A 21,753-nucleotide genomic window follows, 5' to 3' on the forward strand; every position below is an offset into this window, starting at 1 on the left:
ATGGAGAACCCAGAGGAAGCCGAGGTGGATATTGACACGCTCATTGAGGAGATGGACTATATTCCTGGTCACTTCCACCTGGAGATGAACCTGAACTTCGAGCCCTGCTCTGCTGTGACTTTCAGAGGGAGGGACATGAAGCTTAAGCGAGATAGCCTGATGTATGAGCTAGAGCTTGAGTCTGGCTCCCAGCGATTCACCATCAGGAACCTGCTCGGGGTCTTCTCCTTCCACCTGGAGGAGATGGAGCAAGCCAAGGAGATCTTCCTGAGCATCTCCCAGGAGGACCCTGACAACCTCAATGCCTGGGCCAACCTGGCCTGTGTGTATGACAGGCTGGACAGTGAGCAGGAAGAGGCTGACTGCACCAAGAAACTAGCCCACTTAATGGGCCTGGGCTCAGAAGACGCATCTCAGGGGGATCCCAGGCTCCGAGCGGCCCGCTGCCTGGCAGAGCAGGGCTATGCTTACGTCTTTGACATTGGGCTTGTGGATGAAGAAGACCGAATGGAGAAACTGACTGCCGGTCTCATGCTCTATGACAAGGCTCTTGCTTATGGGGAGCAGGTCAGTCACAGCTCCTACCTATGCGTAGATTGCTGTCTGGTATCACCGGACGTACTTGCCATGTGTCTTTGTAGGCCCTCTACCCTTTGGGCAGAGCAATTCAATCATGGGTTCATTATGATAGAGTAGGAACTAATTTACCAGCTAATAGCTGAGCTTGGGTATGACAGTGCAGACAAGTATAAGCCTGAGGGAGTAAAGTCCTGCCAGGAGAAAGCTTCTGGGAATCGCTCCTATCTTAGTGTTCCGCCCTCCTTCGTGCTGTGTCACTTAAAATTGTTGATCTCTATGGGCCCAATCCTGCAGATCAGCCCCTATAAAGGCAACACGATTCTGTAGCTGGATGGGATTGTGGAAAGTTTTAAACCCGTTTTAAGTTACTCTGGTCTTACGTGATCAGAATAAACAGTGTTCTGCACTTCCAGCCTTATCTTCTCTAGCTGTTCAAACAAAGGCGCGTCCTGCTGCACACGCAGTGTGTGGCTGCCCTTTGGGAGCTCATAAAACGCAGGTGGCTGGTATGCTCACTTAAGGGGAGCGCTTGGGTGGAGAGGTGGTTTTGTTTATCATTAGAATAAGAATTGCACGGTGTATGCTCTCTGAGACATCAGAACAGATGGAGCATCAGGGTATCACACACACTGAATTTGCTTCAAGACACTAACTGTTTTCTGTTGGCAAAGCCGCAGAAAACGTCCTTCCTTAAGCCATTCAGCTCAAGGCTTTCTGTCAAGTGCAAATACTTCTCAGCTGTGTTTGGAAAGGGCTTCAAGGCCTTCAGCTAGAAGGTGCTATCAAAATGCTCAGTAGTGCTACAGCTTAGTTCATTCCTTAAATTCTCGACCACAGACATGTTATCTGGGAAGTTCATAACTATTACAGAGAGACAAGGTGGGTGAGGTAATAACTTTTATTGGACCAACTTCTGTTGGTGAAAGAGACAAGCTTTTGAGCTGAGAGCTCTTCTTCAAGTCTGGGTAAGCTCAAAAGCTTGTTTCTTTCACCCAATAGAAGTTGGTCCAATAAAAGATATTGGCTCACCCAAACTGTCTCTCTAATATCATGGAAATAACATGGAACACTGCAAATAGTGTTGCCAACCCCCAACGTTCAAAAATCATGAGTAAAGCCCCAGAAAATCCTGAGATAGACTTAGCAAATCATGAGATTTGTACAGCTAATTAATCTGGGGTTCTTTTTCTTTGCCTCCTGTTTCCTGAGCCTTTACGCTGCACTCAGGGGACATTTTCAACCTTTTCTTTGCAACCCTGAGGGCTAGAAACTTGCTTTTACTTTTAAATGCAAGCTGAGATTCTCATGGAATCACATCACTCCTGGAGCTGGGGCTTTAAAAAAACAATCCCAAGAGTTCGCAATATTTCAGTGAAGGGCAGGATAGAGAACTCTAAGATAGAGAACTCTAAGATAGAGAAACAGATGAAAATGCATAGTAAAGAATAAATGCTGCATCATTCTCTAGACCCCCTGTTCTAGGATGTTCTGTTGTTTCAGTAAGATGAAAACTATCAGACCATTTTTTTCATTTTAATTAGGTGCGGGGGATGTCACCGGGTGACTGGCCCTTTAAGGGGAGATAGGTCCAGGGCCCCACCTGTGACCCACTTAACTTGTCTCCCCAGGTGGAGATGAGCAGTGCCACATTTTGTGTGGCTAGAATCAGGCCTTCTGGGGGTGGAGATAACAGAGAAGCCTGAAGAGAATCAAAGGGGAGACTCCAGGTAGGAAGCCCTGGGAGCTGCTGTTGCTAGATGGAGAGCAGGGAGGGACTCAAAGGAGCAGGAGAGCAGCATGAGCTGCTCAGAGACTCTCCCAACTGCCCAGGCAGGAGGGTTCAAGCCAGCAGGGAGCAGCAGCCAGCGAGGATGGCTGGCGGGTGGAGAGGAAGTCTGCTAGAGGAAAGACTCAGCAGGGCCCAGTCTGGGATCACTGCACCAAGGGTTGGGAGCCACCTAGGAAGGCTAGGGGAGTTCTTGTGTATCCAGACCCCAAGAAGGGGTGTTACAGGACACATAAAAGCCTATGCTGAGCTTACTGGGAGCCCAAGAGGGGGGAAACTGAGGCAGACGCTAGCCTGAAGCCAGAGTGGGTAGGCAGTGCCGCTACAGGGGATTCAGCGGCTATTTAAAATTCTGCAGTCTGGCATTAAACTTTTCACAGTCCCCGTTCTGCACAAAGCAGGGGGTTAGTGATGCAGGGCCGCTCGGTGTGACTAAGACGATGGTCTAACACTGAGCGATGTCATTTAGCGCATCACTCAGGCTATTGTCATAAGTGGACTCACGGACAGCACAGTTGTCCCCACATCGAGGGACATCACAGCTAAACACTGCAGAGCAGACAGGAGCTGCCAGGGTGTCAGCAGCCACATGTAATACAGTCAAAGCGATCTGTGCTCATGAAAGCCTTGGAATAGCTGGGCAGGCTTCTGATCCCAGGACGTGGGGTGGACCTGTCTGCATTACAGCTCTTAGCCCTGTTTCCCTGAGGCCCTTGACAGTGTAGACAGGCTGATGTTTCTTGTGACAAAGCCATGCTTATGAAAGGCACCGGATAAACAACCCTTGGATTATCCACCGAGCAAGCCCAGCAGACGCTGTAAAACAAGATGATAGCGTTTTTCAGGCACTCATGGCTTGGGCCAGTGATACAGACGTGAAAGGTTCCAGCCCACCACCAAAGCCCCAGGCCATCCACAGAGATGTGATTTTAGCCCTTAGGATGGTTCTCCAGGATCAGTCAAGCAGTGGTCAGTTCATACCCAGCCACCTTGCTATAGACATCTCTAGAGCGTGGAGACAATTTGCTTTCTGTTCATATTGCTGTTAACCCCCGCCGGTCTGTGTGAAGTGGCAGAAAGCAGGACAACTCCAGAAAGCAGCTGGACTTGGCCAGGTGTGTGTTTCAGAGAGGGGGGCCCAAGAATATGCAAACAGCAGCTGGGGAAATCACCCTATCAACACAGGCAGAGTTGGAAATCCTCTTCTGCAGCCTTCCACTGCTATGAGAGTAACCTCAGAACCGAACGTGTCCTTTTCAGTTTGTCACCTCTAGAAGGGTAAGGTATAAAGAGCAAGAAGGTTCTGCGGTGAATTATAATTATTTATTTTATTTGTATTACTGGAGCCCCAGCCCAGGACCACGGCCCCATTGTGCTAGGCACTGCACAAACCCAGAACAAAAGAACAGTCCCTGTCCTAAGGTGCTTACAATCTAAGGATAAGACCAGAGACAACAGATGGTCACAGACAGACAGGGGAGCACAAGGAGACAATATTGGTCATCCTGATAAATATGGTCTCAGCCTGACGGGTGTCAAGTTTTTTGTAGTGATCATGGCAAAGGAGAGTTTTAAGGCACAGTACTGGGACTGTGAAAATCTGGGTTCCTCTCCTAGTTCTCCCTATGTTACCTAAATCTCTCTGTGCCTCAGTTCTCCAGAATCAGAAGGATAAGAATCCATCCTTCCCTCCATCCTGTGACTGTCTTGTCTATTTGGAGTGTTAAAAGTTTGGGAGGAAGGGCTCTCTATCATTATGTTGTTGTCCAGTGACTAGCACAATGGGCCCTGATCTCGGTTGCGGCCTCTAGATCATAGAATCATAGAATATCAGGGTTGGAAGGGACCTCTGGAGGTCATCTAGTCCAACCCCCTGCTCAAAGCAGGACCAATCCCCAATCAAATCATCCCAGCCAGGGCTTTAAATGCTACTGTAATATAAATATTAAAAGTAGCTGGGACCCAGCTGGTGGGTTTGTATTGGGATGGGAATCTGAATGGTCTCTACATTCGGGGACATTTTAACAGAGGCTTGGTCTACACTAGCAATTTATGTCGTATTCATTACTACTTGCTCAAGGGTGTGGAAAATCCACACTCCTGAGCAATGCAGTTATACCGACCGAACTCCTGGTGTAGACAGTGCTATATTGACCGCAGGGCTTCTCCTGCCGACATAGCTACCGTCTCTGGGATGTAGAAATGGCTCTCAAGTTCCCAGTGTGGGGCTGGTTCTGCTAATGGCTGTGTTCAGCTTCCTCCCCTTCCCGAATGGTGATTCCAGCCACCTGAGCAGACGCAGGCTGCAGTGGGCACTGATGCAGTCAAAGTGCGCTGCCTTCTCTGCTACGCACCTGACCCCTGAGTGCTTAGTGAACATTACAGAGGCCTGGCTAGCACAAGCTGTGATTTAACACCACCATGAAACAGCTTCATCCTGTCGGAACTTGGTTCGGCCACAGTTAAGTTGAACCCATGATTGAACCTTGGTTGAAAGGCTGCATAGACGTGCTTTGGTCTCCTCCAGGCTAGGCAGCCGGACTGTGCTCGACTCCACTCCACAGGGTATTGGCTGAGGATGGTGCCCTGACTGGGTGATAATACAGCTTGGCCGTGCCTGTGTTGATGGTAGAGCCCAGAACTCTAACATGGCGCAGTAACATGACTCTTAACATGGTTTGGTCCCATCCACACAGGCCAGGCCAAACCATGCTCTAGAATGAATGGGGCACTATTGTTATAACACGGCAATATGCGTGGTGTAGATGGAGCCTCACCAGTGTCCAGTCCCAAGTCTGCAGCCACACAGACCGAAGCAGCAATTATCAGAGAGGTGTGAGCTTTCTCCCCTCAATAAATCCCAGCTCAATGATTCCACTAACATTATTCCCTTGTAAACACTAAGGGCCAGATTCTCAGCTGGTGTAAATCAGTGTCCCTCCATTGATTTCAGGAGAGTGATGCCAACATACGTCACTTGCAGATCCAGCCCTGGCACTGCTGATCCTCTTATCCAAACCACCCGGTTTATGTACCTGCCCCTGCCAGCCACTCTATTCGCTGTGCAAGGACACTGCCTAGGAAAAAGGTTGTGAATATACAAAATAATTGACTCTTCTATCAGCTATTCTGTGGGTTGCTCAAACCATTCCCGTGCTGGCCACCAGCCTTAGACATTAGGAGGGGAGCGATGTTTACAATGTTGAGAGCTGCAAAAATGTTGGAGCCATGTGGGCAGGTTGTAGGATTCTGAGGGGCTCCTAGTAAATCTAGTCCAGCAGCATTCATGCCCTTCACTTGAATAATCTCAGGCAGATCTTATCTACTATAGGGCCAAGTGGAATTGTAACTAAACTAAAGCCCTGCAGCCGCGGGGAAAGTGCGTGCAGGAACCCTGCAGCACCTTAGGGTGCTGGTTGTGTCTAAACTGCCTGTAGGTGTCCCTGCCGATGAGCAGCCCAACCTAACACCTCTGGAAGTGTTCGGAAAGGAGCAGGTTTCAGTTTAAAAAATGAGGGATTTGAATGGCAAATCTGCTCTCCCAGCTGGAGAGCTTAGCAAAAGCTCAAGTGAGACTTTAAGCCCCAGCCCCAGCCCTGCACTGTGTGGTGGAGACACCCTGTTCAGTGGGAGCGCCAAGAGGCATTGTTCAGGCAGTGCTCTGCCTCCCAGAGGTCCGGGTCAGCACAGGCATCTCTCTGTTCCAGGGTGCACTGTCTGCTCTGCTGCACAAGGGAGTGGAGGCATAGGCCTGCCCCCTCTGGAGCCATGAGTGTGAGCCTTGGCGGGCTGTGCATTCTGCACAGCGCTGGGTCCACGGCAGGTGTGAGTCTGTCACAGCTCCAGCTGCAGAGGCTGGGTCTTTAGTTCAGGTTGTAGCTGCTTATGCTTCTTAACGCTGGAGATCCCTGGTTCAGTTTCTGGGGTGTTGGTCAAGATGGTGGCTATCAGACTTGCACTTAGCAAAGCACAAGGGGCGGGCAGCGTCTTGGTGCCCTCTCCTGCTTTCTCGCTCTTCCACTGAAGGCCAGGCACAACCTGGCTCCAGAGAACGTAGCCAGGCGGCTTGTCAGGAGTGATGAGTGATTCTGAGTAGAGCTGCTTAGACATTCCCTAGTGGAACGCTTCTCCTAGAATGCCGAGTGGTAAAACTGGAAAAGTTTCATGGTGATGGCTCCCTTTTGACCAAGTTCCAATGGATCCCGCCCTGCCGGGCAGGTTTAGAAAACTGCCTGGTTTCCTGCCAGCTCACCCACCCAGCCCTCCACAGCCGACCGGGCAGTCTGGGTTTCCAGGCTCTAAACTCTCAGGCAGCCTGCCTGGTGGGGAGCCAAGAAGCCCTGGGAACTGCGACTCCCAAGCTCCAAGGCTCTCTGTTCAGCTGGGGCTCCCGGACTTACAGCTCCCTGCCAGTCCATCAGGTGGCTGCCAAAGAGCCCGGAAGTTCGGAGCGCCAGCTAATGGCTCCTCAGCAGCCAGAGCTTCCAGAGTCCTCGGCTCAGGGACAGTCCGCTGGGCAGAATGTCCCTCAACTGGGGTTCCATTCCCTTTCATGGAGACTTTCAAAATTGTTGGGTTCCATTCCAAATGGAAACATCTCAGTCCTCCCTGGAACAGAATTCCCTTTCTCCGCACAGCTCTAATTTTGAGGTACCCAACTTGAGCCACTTTAAAGAGACCTGTTTTTTGGAGGGCTGGGTGCTAAGCACTTTCTACAGATCCCTGCCCCCTTAGGCATGTCTCAAGTTGGGCATCCAAAAAGTTAGGCATCAAAATCATGTGTCGAATTCCTTTTTCATTTAGTGCTGGCTGCTTCCTTCTGCATCATGATCCATAGTCTTGCTAGGCCATTTAAGGTATGGGTTTATTTTATTTATGTGCACAGATAAAATGAACCCACAAAGAAATCAAAAAAGAAACTTAAACGGAATACCTTCTAAACAATCCAGCCCAGCTCAGCGCTCTCCAAACCCATTAACTTGCAAAATCTGCTCCACCACCAGGTCTAAAGGGAATAGCAATTAGCACTTTGCCCACAACCCATTACAATTAAATGCAAACAGAGCCACCAGATGGGAGTATAGATCACAAAGCTGGTTCACTTTCAACAGATCATGGGCAAAGTACCAGGAACAGTGCTTGGTTCAGCTTCAGCCAGGGAGGAGGAATAGCCTTTCCAATTGTATTCAGTTCTTCTAATGAACTAGGAGTGCAAGTTTCCTCCCTCCAACCTTAGAGGATCCCCACATGCTTCCCAAACAATCTGTAAGACCTTCACAAGTGTTGAGTACCCACAAATCCCATTGAAATCAAGGGAGTTGCAGGTGCGGAGCATCTGATTCAGCATTCCTAACATTGGTATCAGTGGAGGCTGAATGAGCGAGGGTCTGCAGAAACACTTCTCCCGTGAATGAAAGGCAGCCACCTCTGGTGGCAGCCAGGCAGGCGGCTGGAGCACACCATGGTGCACAACAGCTGGGCTGGGGAATGCTAGCCAACAACCGTCCGCAGGGCAAACTCCTGTTGTTACTAGAATGTGCCATGAGATGTTTAAAGTCGGGTTGGCCCTGTTAGGGTATGTCTACAATGCATGCTAAGCTCGGGCTCCAACTCAGGTTTCAGCCAAGCCCCTTTTCTGTCCACACACACACTCGGGTCAGCAAGCGCTCAGGACCCAGGTCCTAGGACCCTCCTAGTGGAGTGGGTCAGAGCCTGAGTCCCGCTGTGACTTGGGTCCAAGCAGTCATTTTGCAGTGTGGATGCAGGTCAAGCCACAGACCCAAGTCAGAAGGTCTGCATGGTGCAGTATGGATGTGTTAGCACTGCTGTGAGACCTGGGTCCAGGTTTACAATGCAGTGTGGATGCAGCATGGGCTTGGAAACACCAAGTCCACAAGCCCGGGTCCCACAGACCCAGGTGTACAATGCAATGTAGACATACCCCTGGACACCAGCCCACCTTGGGGTGCTGTGGAGCCTCCTGCCCCACGGGGGGAAAGCATTGTGCTGCAGGAAGACATAAGGCTCCCTGGAGCTTCCCAGCACACAAGGTGAGCACATCTGCTATCCTGTGTCTTAGCAGAGCGGGCTGGCTGCAGAGGGTGGGCAGGGCAGTGGCCTCACCTCCTGCCCACCACCACCACTCCTCTCGGGAGCCTAGTGCCCCAGGGACATCTCTGGACTTGGGAGATCACAGAAACTGCAATGATGCTGTGGGGAAAAGGCTCCGCCTTTGCACAGCTGCCAGGCACCATCTTCCCCAGGCTGCCCATGCACGACACTCACAGCCTTGATGTCTAAGGATCCTCCCAAAGGGCAGTCAGTTCCTTGGCCGCAACAGGATGAGAGGGTCATTGCAGGCACGGTGGGAGGCTGTGCTCTCGGAGTTTAGATGTTTGGAACCACTCGCTTGGCTCACAAAACTGTCCCTTAGGGCAGCTACGCACCTGGAACACTGTTAGCTGGCGTTTCTGCAGTGAGCTGGCATTTCTGCTTACAGCAGCAGGCTAAATATCAGCCAAGTGCTTTCAGATATTTATAGTGCACTGAGAATTCTCTTTCATTGGAACATATTTCTGCCACCTACGTGGTATTAGATCCAACAAGCCGACAGCTCTTCACCACAGAATCTCCTGGCTGTTTTGAAGGCTTTATATTTGTGCGTCTGTTATTCCTGTCGTACGTCCCCATTTGTCCTTCCCTTACACACCAGCGAAAGATGCTAGCCCTCTGCACCTCTGCAGCTGCTGCTGTTTGAGCATCTCAAAGCACTTTGCAAACATGAATAAATTTACCATCAACCCCTCTCTGAGGATGGCATTATTATTATCCCCTTGTAGCAGATAGGGAACCTGAGGCACATGAGTTAAATCCTTGTCCTACAGAGTATGTAGGAGTTTTGACTTCATTGGGGGGCCAGGATTTAACACTGCAGATTTGATGCTCCAGGGCCTTGCACCTTGTGTGTTATTTACACCAGTGAAAAGTGAGTGCAAACACAATCGGAGCAGATTGGCAACTTTTATAGCGACTCTGCACAAGAGTGAAAGCCTGCACGATGCAGAGACAAGGTGGGTGAGGTAATATCTTTTATTGGACCAACTTCTGTTGGGGAGAGAGACAAGCACAGACTTTATCCTGGGACTAACACAGTACCAACAACACTGCGTGCACAGTGCAGTTACCAAGAAGACTCTGAACTGAGCAAGGCGACACAGAAGGCCTCTGGGAGAGCTGAGAACAGAACTCCAAAATCTCCTGATTACCAGCACTGTGTTGTGCTCATGAGACCATCCTTTCTGCAAAGTGAGTGGAGACAAATCAGCCCTTACCTCCTGCTCCCTGCACGCCTGCATGAGGCAGCAAAGATCCTGTGTGTAACCCTCACTAACCCCCCCCCCAATTCCTTCCTCCCTGAATCCTCAGCACAGGGCAGGAAGGTGATGCTTTGTTTGGGAAAACTGTCCATTTGGTTTCTCCACCTCACTGGTGCAACTGGCTGGCTGGGCCTGTGCTTACTAAGCCGCTGTCCATGCCAATGACGCAGTGAGCAGCTACAGTATGGAATCGCTCTGATCTGGATATGATAAGCGGGAGCCAGGATTGTTGTAAGGCATTGCTTTGCCTCAACCTTCGGCTTTCATCACAAGAACACGCTAAACCATCCCCACCCCTTGATCCCCCAGCATGTGCCGTCTTCTGTGTGTCAGCCTTGGAGACTTGTGCTCTCTGGGGCAGGGGCTTGCTTTCTTTGTGTGCCCTATGCAGTGCTGAGTGCAGTGTGAATAATATAAGTAATACTGAGAATGTTTGCTCCTTTTAATTGTACCTGCATCCACCTCTTGGAAACTGCTAACCTGGCTAATATTGCAATCCCTCTGCCCATTGCATTATGTACTGTCCACCAAGACTTACCCCATTGCACTGTCCTGTGCAATTTCCATTTAAACAGAAAGCACTCTCTTCTCTGAGCAGAGTGAGGGGACTGTGCTGCAGGCAAAGAACCTGACAAGCCTTATCTCCATGTTGCTGGCCCAGACTGGCTCTGCTATGTACCATTTTTAAACACAGTAAAGTATACAACAACCTCATAGGATGCAGACTTATACAGACGCACACTTCATGGAAACCCACTTCTAATCTGCACGGAACAGAGTAAACACTAATAAACCACCCAGAGTGGAATGGTATAGCCCAGCTGCGGAAATAGGGGGAAGAGAGGAAATCCATGTGTCTGTGAGGACACCTGCACTCAGGAAGTGCCTTCTAATGGGTAGCGCTGTGGCCTGGGAGTCGGGATTCCTGTGTTCTAGTCCTCGCTCTGCCACAGACTCCTCAGACCATCCTTTCCCCCCTCTATAAAATGGAATTATTAGTGCTTTGCTTGTGAGCCAATTGCCATTGACACTATAGACCTCAAAGGGTTTTACAAAGGTGGATAAGCATTACTGTCCCTTCTTACCGATGGAGAAACTGAGGCACAAAGATTTGCCCAAGGTCTCACCGCAAGTCTTTGGCAGAGTCATAAGCAGACTCCTGACTACCCGCTCTGGCTCAAGGCACTAGACTGCAGCTGCCACTCTCTGTGGGGCACTCCCCCAGTGGGTTGAGGATTCACTCCTGTGTGTTTACAAGGTGCTTTGAGATCCCTGGATGAAAGTGCAACATCTACTGTGGAACTGAAAGGATAGTGTGAAAGGGCAGAGGTTTGCATGACATACTGAATGGGTTTTGAAAGGGACCACCTCTGTTTAAGAGGGATCCTTTGTGTCAGATTTTGGCTTGGTAAAAACTCATGGAGCGCCAATGGTGCTACACTGATTTACACAGGTGAGGATCTGGCCCAGCGTCTTTTATTGAATAGCAAAGTAAGAATGTTTTGAGTGTTGTTTTCCTGGCAAAAGTGCACGTTCGTCTTGCCTCAGGATGTCTAGTTTCATAGGCCAGTGGATTCGGGAGGGTGATTTTCAGGTGTTAATGATGACTTTCCTACAAACCTTTCCCTATTTCAGATCCCCCTGGAGGAGAAGAGAAGCTGGTACTTCACTATGGCCACTCTGTACATCAGGTAAGAGAGGGAGTGCCTGGCGCGGAGCTGGAATAAGAGAGCGGAACAGCACCAAACACCTTCTCCAAGGGTGCCATGAGAAATAAACAGTGGCAGATTACACTGGAATGGGGGAGTTTGCCTGCACCCTGGCAGACCATCTGCTTTGTTTCTTGGGCAGTTGTAGCAAGGACTATGAGATGCCTACGCCTGGCTCAGCCAAGGCAAAAGCATTGAGAGCAGGGACCGATAGCTCCAGTCTGGAATGGATTGTGACTGCCCCAGGTGACAGGTGCTAGTTAACATCTCTCTCCAGGTGAATTAAACAGCCAGTCTGTTCAGACCCCATTCAGGACACTATCAAAATCCCTGTGACAGATCCCCTAGAATGATCTCTTTGAGCCACAAGCCAGGGAGTTTCCTTAGTTGTTTCCTCACTAGCATGTTTAATTTGTTCTGGTTTCTCAGGGGCATTTTACCTTTGATTCCCTGTAGGAACTCCTCACAGGCCAACATTTCCTGTTCTCTGGTGACCATGGAGGGGAGGTGGTGTGTCCCTGGCTGTGGTGCACTATGGGAGATATTTCTTCAGTCGGATCAGGATTTGCCCCATGGTGCAGAGAAAGGAATTTTCTATGTAGAGATGAGTGGCTTTTTTCACTCTCTTTTTAGTGCACAGCAAACCAAAGCACACCCCTCTAGTGAGGCCTGGGCTAGCAAGCGGTGGAAAACAGGTAATGCATCAGGGGAACTGAAACCAACTTAGCATCACAGTACAATGGCGCCAAATGCCAGGGGGAAGTGGATTCCACAGATAGAGGAGGACTTGTGTAAACGACCGGGAGAGAAATCTTGGTTCCATTGGCAAAACTCCCAATTATCTCAGTGGGGCCCGGAGTTCACCCTATATCAGACTCGTTCTTTCTTTCTGCCTGGTAGGAGAATGTGCTTCATAGAGAAACTCAGATACCATGGCCATGGGCACTGAATTAGTGAATAGTGAGGGCAGAGTTCATTCTACCTGGCATAGGGTGGCTGGCCCTTTAAAGGAGTTGGGCCTAGCCCTCCTTTGCCTAGTTACCTGCCTCTCCAGTGATGGCTCTGAGGCCAGGGATCAGGTGATAGACTGCAAGTCACTGCAACCAGATCCACAAAGGTATTTAGGCTCCTAAATTCTGGGCCTTGGCCCTTAGATAACAGGCCAAACAAGCAGCCCAGCTGAGAGCGAGACCCGCGGGAGACTCTGGGTCTGGGCCTGATTTCATGAGTAGATTTGTGTTGTGCTGTTTGATTTGGAGAAATAAAACTAAGCCCTTAAGAAAGGGCCTTGAAATTCTGCCCCTAGCCCTGAGTCGCCTCCCACACACCCAAACTGCTGCTGCTGACCCAGCACCAGCCGCTGCAGAAGTCACGGAAAGTCATGGAATTCATGACCTCCGTGACAGACTCACAGCCTTAATTATAGTTACAGCTAGCAAACAGAGCATCAGGTGCGAGATAAAACCTCATGTTTCAGGGCTCAAAACAATTTATAACTAGTAGGGATTAGGATTAGACGTTTGTGGGGGGCAGATTACCCCACATCTGCCTACTGCAGGGTTCGTACCCTTTCCTGTGAAGTGTCTGGTGCTGGCCACTGTCAGAAACAGAATACAGGACTAGATGGACTGTGGGTCCAATCCAGTATGGCAACTCCCTATGTTCCACTGTTGCAATGCAGTGGAGAATCAGGCCCCTGAGTTCCAATCCTGACTCTTTGTTGACTCGCTGTGTAACCTTGGACAACTTGCTCTACCTCCCTGCGCCTCGGTTTCTAGTAAAGCAGGGAGAACAATATCCACCTCTGAGATCCTTGGATGATCCTTGGATGCTGTGTAACTGCAAAGTCTAATTAATCATCGTGCATTTGCTGTTCTAGGGGTGTGATACATGAGCTGTGACTAGTAAGCCACCCCCACCGATTGCAGAAGTGAACCATAATACTGAGCAATCAAAGCACTATTTGCTAAGGAAAGCAGTCCTATTGATAGAGGCGTTTGTGTAGCTAGGATCCAGTAACCAAACTGCTCCTGCTCTTACAGATTAGATGGGATCCTGATGAACAAGGGAAATGATGAGCAGAAGCGGCTGCCCTCCTTTAACAGAACGCTGGCTCTGCTTCGACAAGTGACCAAGTCCTCAAATTCTCACTACAGAGGTATGAGAACCAGCTCATTCCAGGCACACTCCATGCCTCTGCATGAGAAGCAGGGCTCAGACCGCAACTCACCAAGCTTTTCACACCTGCCTGCCTAAGGTTAGGCTCATACATGAACGTGGCCTTATATGCAGAAGAGCTAAGGACCTACAGATCCCATTTCTGGTAGCCACTAAGGCCCTGATTCAGCAGGGTGCTTAAGCAAGTGCCTAATTTAAAGTACATTAATAGTCTCATTGAAACAAATGGGACTAGTCGCATACTTAAAGTTAGTCACGTACTCAAGCACCTTGCTGAATCAGGGTCTAAAAGTTATCATACAATGGTTGTTGGGTGGCCTGGGTGAAATAAACTGATGGTCTCAGTCCAGTTCCTAGTCAACAGAGATCAGGGAAATAACATTTTCAACAGCAGCACAATTGCAGCTTATTGGCAATCTCAGCAGAGAAGCCAGGGAGCAAACAGATCCTGGAAAGTGACCTAACTTCTGATCCCTTAGAGATCTGGGGTGAGGTTGAAGTACATGGGCAGGGCAGTGCGTGGGCAGCTTGCACTGTTACTCTTCATGCTGCAGATAAACCAAGTACTCCAGGCTCCTGGGCACTTCTCAGAAGCACTAAATTCACTAAACTAAACTAACTTTGAAATGCGTCTTTTGCCAAAGCGGCTCAGTGAATTCTTGTTTCCAAAGAGAAATGTCCCTTCAGCCTGATTGTGCAGGATGGATAGCTTCTAATGTTAGTGTCTTTACTGCTAACCTGCTCTGACTTTTGTTCTCCACCCCCTCTAGCTCTGGCCTGGTGCTACCTCGGGATGCTGCTGGAAAGGAAAGAGACGTTTTCCACCACCCCAATGGGGATCCATGACTGTGGTTACTCTGGGACTGGGCCCCTTGATTGCTTTGGCAAGGTACTTTTTTACTTCATTGCTAGCGTGTAATGAGAAGACTTGTGGAAGTCCCCATTGCTCACTCCTTTACACCTACATCCCCCATAAGCCACGCAGATTGCCATCTCTCTCCTCTGCATTCCCTTCTTATCTGCTCCTTCCCTGTCACTCCATCCTCATGCCTCCTTTTCCCTACTCTGAGGCACTCCAGAATGAGCAGTACATATCGGGCAAAGCCAGCAGAGCTTAGGATCTCTGTTTTACACAAGCAGACCTCACCATCAAGGACACTGGGTCAGATTCTCAGGTGATGTGAATCAGCCTTGTTCCACTGATAACAAGAGCTACCACTTACTGCAGCCCAGGGGCCCAAGCTGTAAGATGAGGCTGGAGGAAGCATCCAGGGGTTAATTTTTGTTAAGGGTGCAGAAATTCTAGGGATGGGAGAGTCCCGGGGAATGGGGAGAAGGGAGAAGGATTAGGCCGGATGTTTGTTTTACCCCTCCCAGCCTTCACATCTTATACAAGCACCTGAGCCTCCCTCTGACTACACCCCTGCTCCCAATGCAGCACAGAAGCTGAGGAGCCACATGCTCCACTGGCAGCCCTGCCTGGGTTACATGTGCAACTCAGTAGTCCTGCCAGCTCTCGGGTTAAGATTATAATCACACAAGGCAGCGTTGGCATGTACAGGCCCAAACCACCCACCCAGTCAGGATCCAGAGCTAAACTCTCCCAGAACTCAGGGGTGGCTTGAGCCATTGTTTGGGCTGACATCCACCTCTACCAAGAACAGCGGCTAAGTCTATTGCCGTTATCAGTCGGGTCTAGCCTTATGGGAGTGCATGAAGAGGGAGGAAGAAGGAGTCTCCTCCCCCTTTCAATGCCCTATACAGAGCGCAGGCACAGTTCCAGTGCCTGCACGTGCCACTCTATGGAGGGCTGGCAAGGAGGCAGGGCTATAACCCAGTCCCCATTCCACAATGGCCAGCAAAGCTCACCTCATACACAACCATACTCTCCCTGCATTGCCTCCCAGAGTTCCCTGCTGGGATAGTGTGGCTCCAGACCTGTATCTGTACAGCCCTTAATCAGGCACCAAGATACTGTGGTAATGGGCCAGGTGTATTAACCTAAGCCAATTACTTTGGAGTTTTAAAAAAAGAGCACGTGATATGGAAACTTTAAGGTGCTTCCTGTTTCTGAGGTAGTAGCTGTGTCCTGTCTTAAATAATGTAGACGCCAAGGTGTTTATTAGTCCAGGGTGTCAAGGCCAAGTTGTAAGCAGCCAGACCTAGTGGTCAGAGCTGGAGTCCAAAGTCAGGAGTTGAGAGTCAGGCGGGGTCAGGAAACCGGGAGATCAGAATCATAAGCCAGAGGTCAGGAGCCAAGCCAGGTCAGGACACTGGGAAGTCAAGCCAGGGGAGCGGGAAGCACCTAGTCCAAAACAAGGTGAATCCCAGTTGTTCAGACAGCTGTCCTGTTCCTGACTTAAGTAGGGCCAGCAGGCCAATTGGCTGCTCTGGGACTCCACCAATAGGATGTCAGGGGCGGGCCCTCAAACTGGGGCTGTGTTTCCTAGGTCAGACGTTGTCAGCAGGCTGCCAAATGGAGGGTTGAAGTGTGGCTGCTCCCATGGGCCTGGGTTGAAGGCCAGGGGTTATGACACCGGGTATGGTTACTACTGAGTTAGCAGAAGGAATCATTGGGTGGTGGCTATTCTGGGCCAGAATCTAATGCCTCTCCTTACAATGGGTAGCTTATGCTCAGCCAATGATCCCATTGACTTTAATGGGGCTGGATCATGCATGGAGAGAGGTGCTACTCAATAAGACAGAGTATCAGAATCTGCCCCTAAATATTTAGGAGAAATGACCAGCTTTTTCTTCTTCCTCTTGTTGGCTAGGTGAAATGAGAAGTTGAGGCAACCATGTTTGTTGAGGGCATGTGGATGCCAAGTCCTGAGGGCAGCTGTCATAAATATAAAGGGAAGGGTAAACACCTTTAAATCCCTCCTGGCCAGAGGAAAAACCCTTTCACCTGTAAAGGGTTAAGAAGCTAGGATAACCTCGCTGGCACCTGACCAAAATGACCAATGAGGAGACAAGATACTTGCAAAGCTGGAGGGGGGGAGAAACAAAGGCTCTCTCTGTCTGTGTGATGCTTTTGCCAGGAACAGGAAAGGAATGGAGTCTTAGAACTTAGTAAGTAATCTAGCTAGAGATGCGTTAGATTCTGTTTTGTGTAAATGGCTGATAAAATAAGTTGTGCTGAATGGAATGTAGATTCCTGTTTTTGTGTCTTTTTGTAACTTAAGGTTTTGCCTAGAGGGATTCTCTATGTTTTGAATCTGATTACCCTGTAAGGTATTTACCATCCTGATTTTACAGAGGTGATTCTTTTACTTTTTTCTTCAATTAAAATTCTTCTTTTAAGAACCTGATCGCTTTTTCATTGTTCTTAAGATCCAAGGGTTTGGATCTGTATTCACTTATGCAAATTGGTGAGGATTTTTATCAAGCCTTCCCCAGGAAAGGGGGTGTAGGGTTTGGGGAGGATTTTGGGGGGAAAGATGTTTCCAAGCGGGCTCTTTCCCGGTTATATATCTGTTAGACGCTTGGTGCTGGCAGCAATAAAGTCCAAGGGCAAAAGGTAAAATAGTTTGTACCTTGGGGAAGTTTTAACCTAAGCTGGTAAAAATAAGCTTAGGGGGTTTTCATGCAGGTCCCCACATCTGTACCCTAGAGTTCAGAGTGGGGAAGGAACCTTGACACAGCAGTAAAGCAGAGTGCAGGAATCTGCATATTTAAAAATACCGCACCATTGTGAGTCAGTACCCGTGCAGCTTTTGACTCATCATCTGAGTCTCAACAAACTACAGTCAGTCAGTCACAAAAGCCAGTCTGTGAATAACACAGACGGTCCAATTGAATTCAGGGATGTTTGATCAGTACAGTGAAGGGCAGTTCACTGATGGAAAAATGTTTTGCTTTCTTGGTTTCAAAAGGCAATAGAAATAGCTAATGACAATCCTCCCACACTAAACCGACTGGCAAAAATTTTCCACTTCCTGGGCAAGCAAGAAATGGCTATGGGAATCTGCAATATGGCGCTAGATGTCCTACAAGATCCAGAGCTCAACTGGCAGGCCTACTGCACGCGGGCCAAGGTACGTAGCTTGTCTTTGACACCAAATCTTCAAGGGCCCATGCTACATTGTGAACCAGAGCCAGAGCAGCCCCTACCTTTGCCAGGGACTGGCCTTGTGGCAATATTTCTAGCAACCTCGTCATTTGCACAAGATTTTAGGCTATGCTAAACTTACCAAACAAACGCAATAACTCACATTTCTGTCTATGTTATTTTGCTTGATTTCTGGAGTGGCAGCTTGCACAGGCTTCAGCTCATCCTGGGAAGCCCATTGGAACATACAATTTTCTTCTGAAAGGGACTGCATCCTCACCTTAAAAAAGTAAGGCTCTGCTGCAGCAAAGCGCGTAGGCACATTCATCACTTTAAGCACATGCGCAGTGCCGCTGACTGAAATGGAACTATTCACCTGCTGAAAGTGAAAGATGTGCTTATGTGCTCTGCTGAAAGTGAAGCAGGTGCCTAAAGTTCCGCTGAATTGGGGCCTAATTTAAGAAACTAAGTAAGCATGTGCATATAGTACCCTTCATTTCCTCTTCTAACCTGTTGTACAGTGTTGCTCTGTGGTGTGAAACAGCGGCCATGTTCCACCCCAGAGGTGGCTGTATATCAGTGGTGGGTGAAATGATCCCTCTGTTTAGTTTGTTACTCACTTTGGGAAGCTTCTAGATAAAAGGCATCATAGGAGATGTACATTGTTGCTGTAAATATTAATAATTATGGAAACTGATCTGGCCCATCAAGGTATCAACATTTCTCTTACGCTGTCATTACACAAGAGCAGGTTGGTGGACTCTTGGGCCTGATCCAAAGCCCATTGAAGTCAATGAGAATCTTCGCATTAACTTCAGTGGCCTTCGGATGGGGCCCCAAATCTCAGGAAGGCGCTTGAGTTCCAGCAGAAGGTAATGCTGGTTTGCTGCCACTCTCCACCCAGAATAAAAACCTACCGCTGCTTCCCTCCTTCCAGGAGCCAGCCTGACTCTGTGTGTTTCCATTAAGGGCTTTATTTGACAGAAGATCTATGAACTTCCAAAATGCAGAATCCCTGTGTAAGACCATTAATCTGCTTTTCAAGCCCTGCCAGCTGAGTGCAGTCAGCCAACTGGAGAGGGCATTTGCCAAGATCTGCAGCCTCTCTGTGCCACTGGTGAATATTGGAGGGATCATTTGAATAAGCATCTTCATCCCTGAGTGGCTTGCCAGCTGATTCACCCAGGATACAGGCCCCAGGGGAGATTTCTCTTGGAAAATGGGGCTCACCAGGCCTGGCCTTGTACTCAGGAGTCAAATTCCTCTTCATGATCAGAGAAGCCTTTCACTGAGATGGCTCCTGGAAATGGCTCTGACTGTGCCAGGGGATTCCACGAGGGATTCGCGATAGCCGAAGCTAAACACTAGAAAAGAAGCTATTGTTGTCCTGGGCTATGTTATATGATAGTCAAAGCAGTCACTCAAAGGGAAAATAAGCTGGGGAGGAAGGATGGTCTTATAGTTAAGGAGCCAGTCTGGAGATCTGAGTTCAGTTCTGGCTCTGCCAGAGGCTCCTTGTCACCTAGGGTAACATTTTCAAATATTAATAAGTGACTTATTAGACTTACCTAAGTCTAATTTTCAGGCATTTGGGAGCCAAAGTCTTATTTACTTTGAATGAGACATAGGCTCCTAAATCACTTGGGATCTTTTGAAAGTGTTACCCTCTACCTGTCTGTACCCGGGTGTTCCTATTTGTACAATGGTGTTCATGATTCCTACCTCAAATAGACAGGAGTATTGTTACTGGTTATTTCCTATTATAACAGCAGCAAAATATTGAAATGGGAGTTGGTTGGTTTTTAAATAAACCTGAGATTAATTCTCACTTTATTTATTTTTTAAGACAAGAAATATTCCATTGCTTAAGAAATAAGTTGCCTCACAAGTGAATGTTCAGGCTGTCCTGGGTATCTTTAGTATGTGACTAGACCTATCCTTCAAAGGAGGTTTCAAATTTCTCTTGAAGCTCAGCTGCATGCAGGTATGAGGCCAAAAAATGCAGCATTAGGGCGGTTTCTAAAAGCCAGACAGTGTCTTAAATAGACTCAGCTTCAGAAGACTACAAAACAATATAAAACAATGGGCTTGATTCTGCAGTTCTTACTCAGGTAAAACTCCTAGGGTCGCCAATGGGGTGCAGTGGTGCAACCGACAGAAGCATGTAGTGCTCCCCAATTCCTATTCGTATAATAGTATCATTAGATCAATTGGTAGTTACATCCTCATCACTGTGAAAGGGGATTCCAGTAACTGGTCAACACATCTCCAGGAGGTGTGTGGAACTATGTTGTCCTAGGCACTCAGCCACTTTGGTAATGATCAAGATAGATAGCTCCTGGGCTCATGTAACCTGGCTTGCAGTGGAGCTACACTGATTAACCCCAACTGAGGATCTGGCCCAATGTGTTCCATTTTTTTTTTTTTTTTACTAATATTAATATATTTAGTGCTATATATGTTAAAACGGCCCTACAAGCATGAACTAACCCCAAATATTGTGGCAGGAGGGATAACATTGAAACTGGATGTATACCAGAATGAGTTTCCTCCTGTGTTTAGATCCACATTAAGCTCTATCTGCGAGATCTGGAACGTGCAAAGATGGGTTTGGGAGGCATGCCAGACAGGAAAAATCTCACCAGTGCTAAAGAGGACCTTGAAAGTGTTGTAAAGGTTTGTCCATGCTTGAAGACATACCTGGAGATAGGCCAGGTGAGTAAATACACAGATGCTCTCCCAGTGATATCAGTTGTTGCTTTTTTCATGTCTTCATGTTTTTATTTACATTCACTACTTAAAGAAACAAGAGGAACAATAGAATGTAGAAACATTGAAGGCTCAGTCCTGGCTCTTGGGGTATGTCTGTACAGGAAAAGCTGGACAAGGGCTAGCCTACACAAACTAGCTTGAATCCAGTTAGCAGTGAAGATAGCACAACGTGGGGTCCTGGGTGGGCTAGCGAGCCATGTATGTACTCAGGGTCCCTGCTGGACTTATACTACCTTTGCTGAAGCCAACACCGCATTGACTTCACTGCCGTTGTTACCAGTGCTAGCTGGATTCACGCTAGCTTGGGCAAGCTAGCCTGTGCCCAGCTTTTGCTGTGTAGACGTACTCTAAGAGCTGGAGGTGGAGGGAGGTGAACTGGAGTGCTCAAATGATGGTTGTGTATAATGTATGCAGACTGGCCCAGAGCATCGACTATGCTGTGGCCACTTTGCATGGTCCACTGGTGGATTCTGCTAACGAATGTTACCCCGGCGTAGTACAGTCATCTCAGGCAGTAGTAAAAGGCTCTGCAGTTTTCTTGTAAACCATGGCTGTGAATCTGCAGTCATTCTGTCATTATGTCCTTCTAGGTCTACTATTACATGGGTGTTGATGCCATGCGGGAACTATTCCCAGTGGATGAGACAGCACTGGACAATGCTTTGGAGTTCTTTGCGAAAGCCATGGAGTTTGACCTGGGAGATACACTACCGGAAATACAGCTGCTTAGGGGGAAATGCCTGCGGCTTAAAAATGAGGAGTCCAATGCCATTGGGTGCTTCAAGCGAGCCATAGAACTGGACGATGTGGGCTCCACCTACACAGAGAGTTTCCGGTGCCTGATGGAGACACTTCTTATGCTGTTCAGTCAGAAGAGGGTGAATGCCGAGATGCTGATGCAGGAGGTGGAATTGTGGGTAAAGAAGGCTGAGGAGAAATACCCAAAGCAGCGTGTCCACCAGGAGCTGAGACTGGTGTGTCGCAATCACACAACAGAGGTGATCGAGCTCTCCAAAGCCATGGTCACCAGAGGGAATACCGAGCTGGTGAAGATGCTGTTTGAGACAATAAAGACTGACTTTTCCAAGCCCAAACTAAATGAGCGATCACTCTCCTTCTGAACAACCGACGTCGGCATCATGTCATGCAGCACAATTGCCTCCTGGCTAATACTGTCTGAACACTTGTAGTTCTCTCAGATCTCATCAAACAGGCAGTAGACAATAAACTATTTAACTCTTATCTGCAGATCTCTGAGCAGTGTGCAGAAGTGGCCAAGTATTACTATCTGTTTCACAAATG

At 48.5% G+C, this 21,753-nt stretch overlaps 1 protein-coding gene across 1 annotated transcript; it reads left to right on the plus strand.

Moving 5' to 3' along the window:
* TTC22 (tetratricopeptide repeat domain 22) lies at nt 1-21,753 on the plus strand. The gene is made up of 7 exons (XM_074962301.1): nt 1-567; nt 11,377-11,432; nt 13,493-13,608; nt 14,399-14,517; nt 17,504-17,665; nt 20,242-20,394; nt 21,042-21,753. Exons 1-7 carry the CDS (start codon nt 1-3, stop codon nt 21,570-21,572), a joined length of 1,704 nt encoding a protein of 567 aa, XP_074818402.1. The 3' UTR covers nt 21,573-21,753.

The sequence above is a fragment of the Natator depressus genome, chromosome 8, assembly GCF_965152275.1.
Source record: "Natator depressus isolate rNatDep1 chromosome 8, rNatDep2.hap1, whole genome shotgun sequence".
Classification (NCBI taxonomy): domain Eukaryota; kingdom Metazoa; phylum Chordata; order Testudines; family Cheloniidae; genus Natator; species Natator depressus.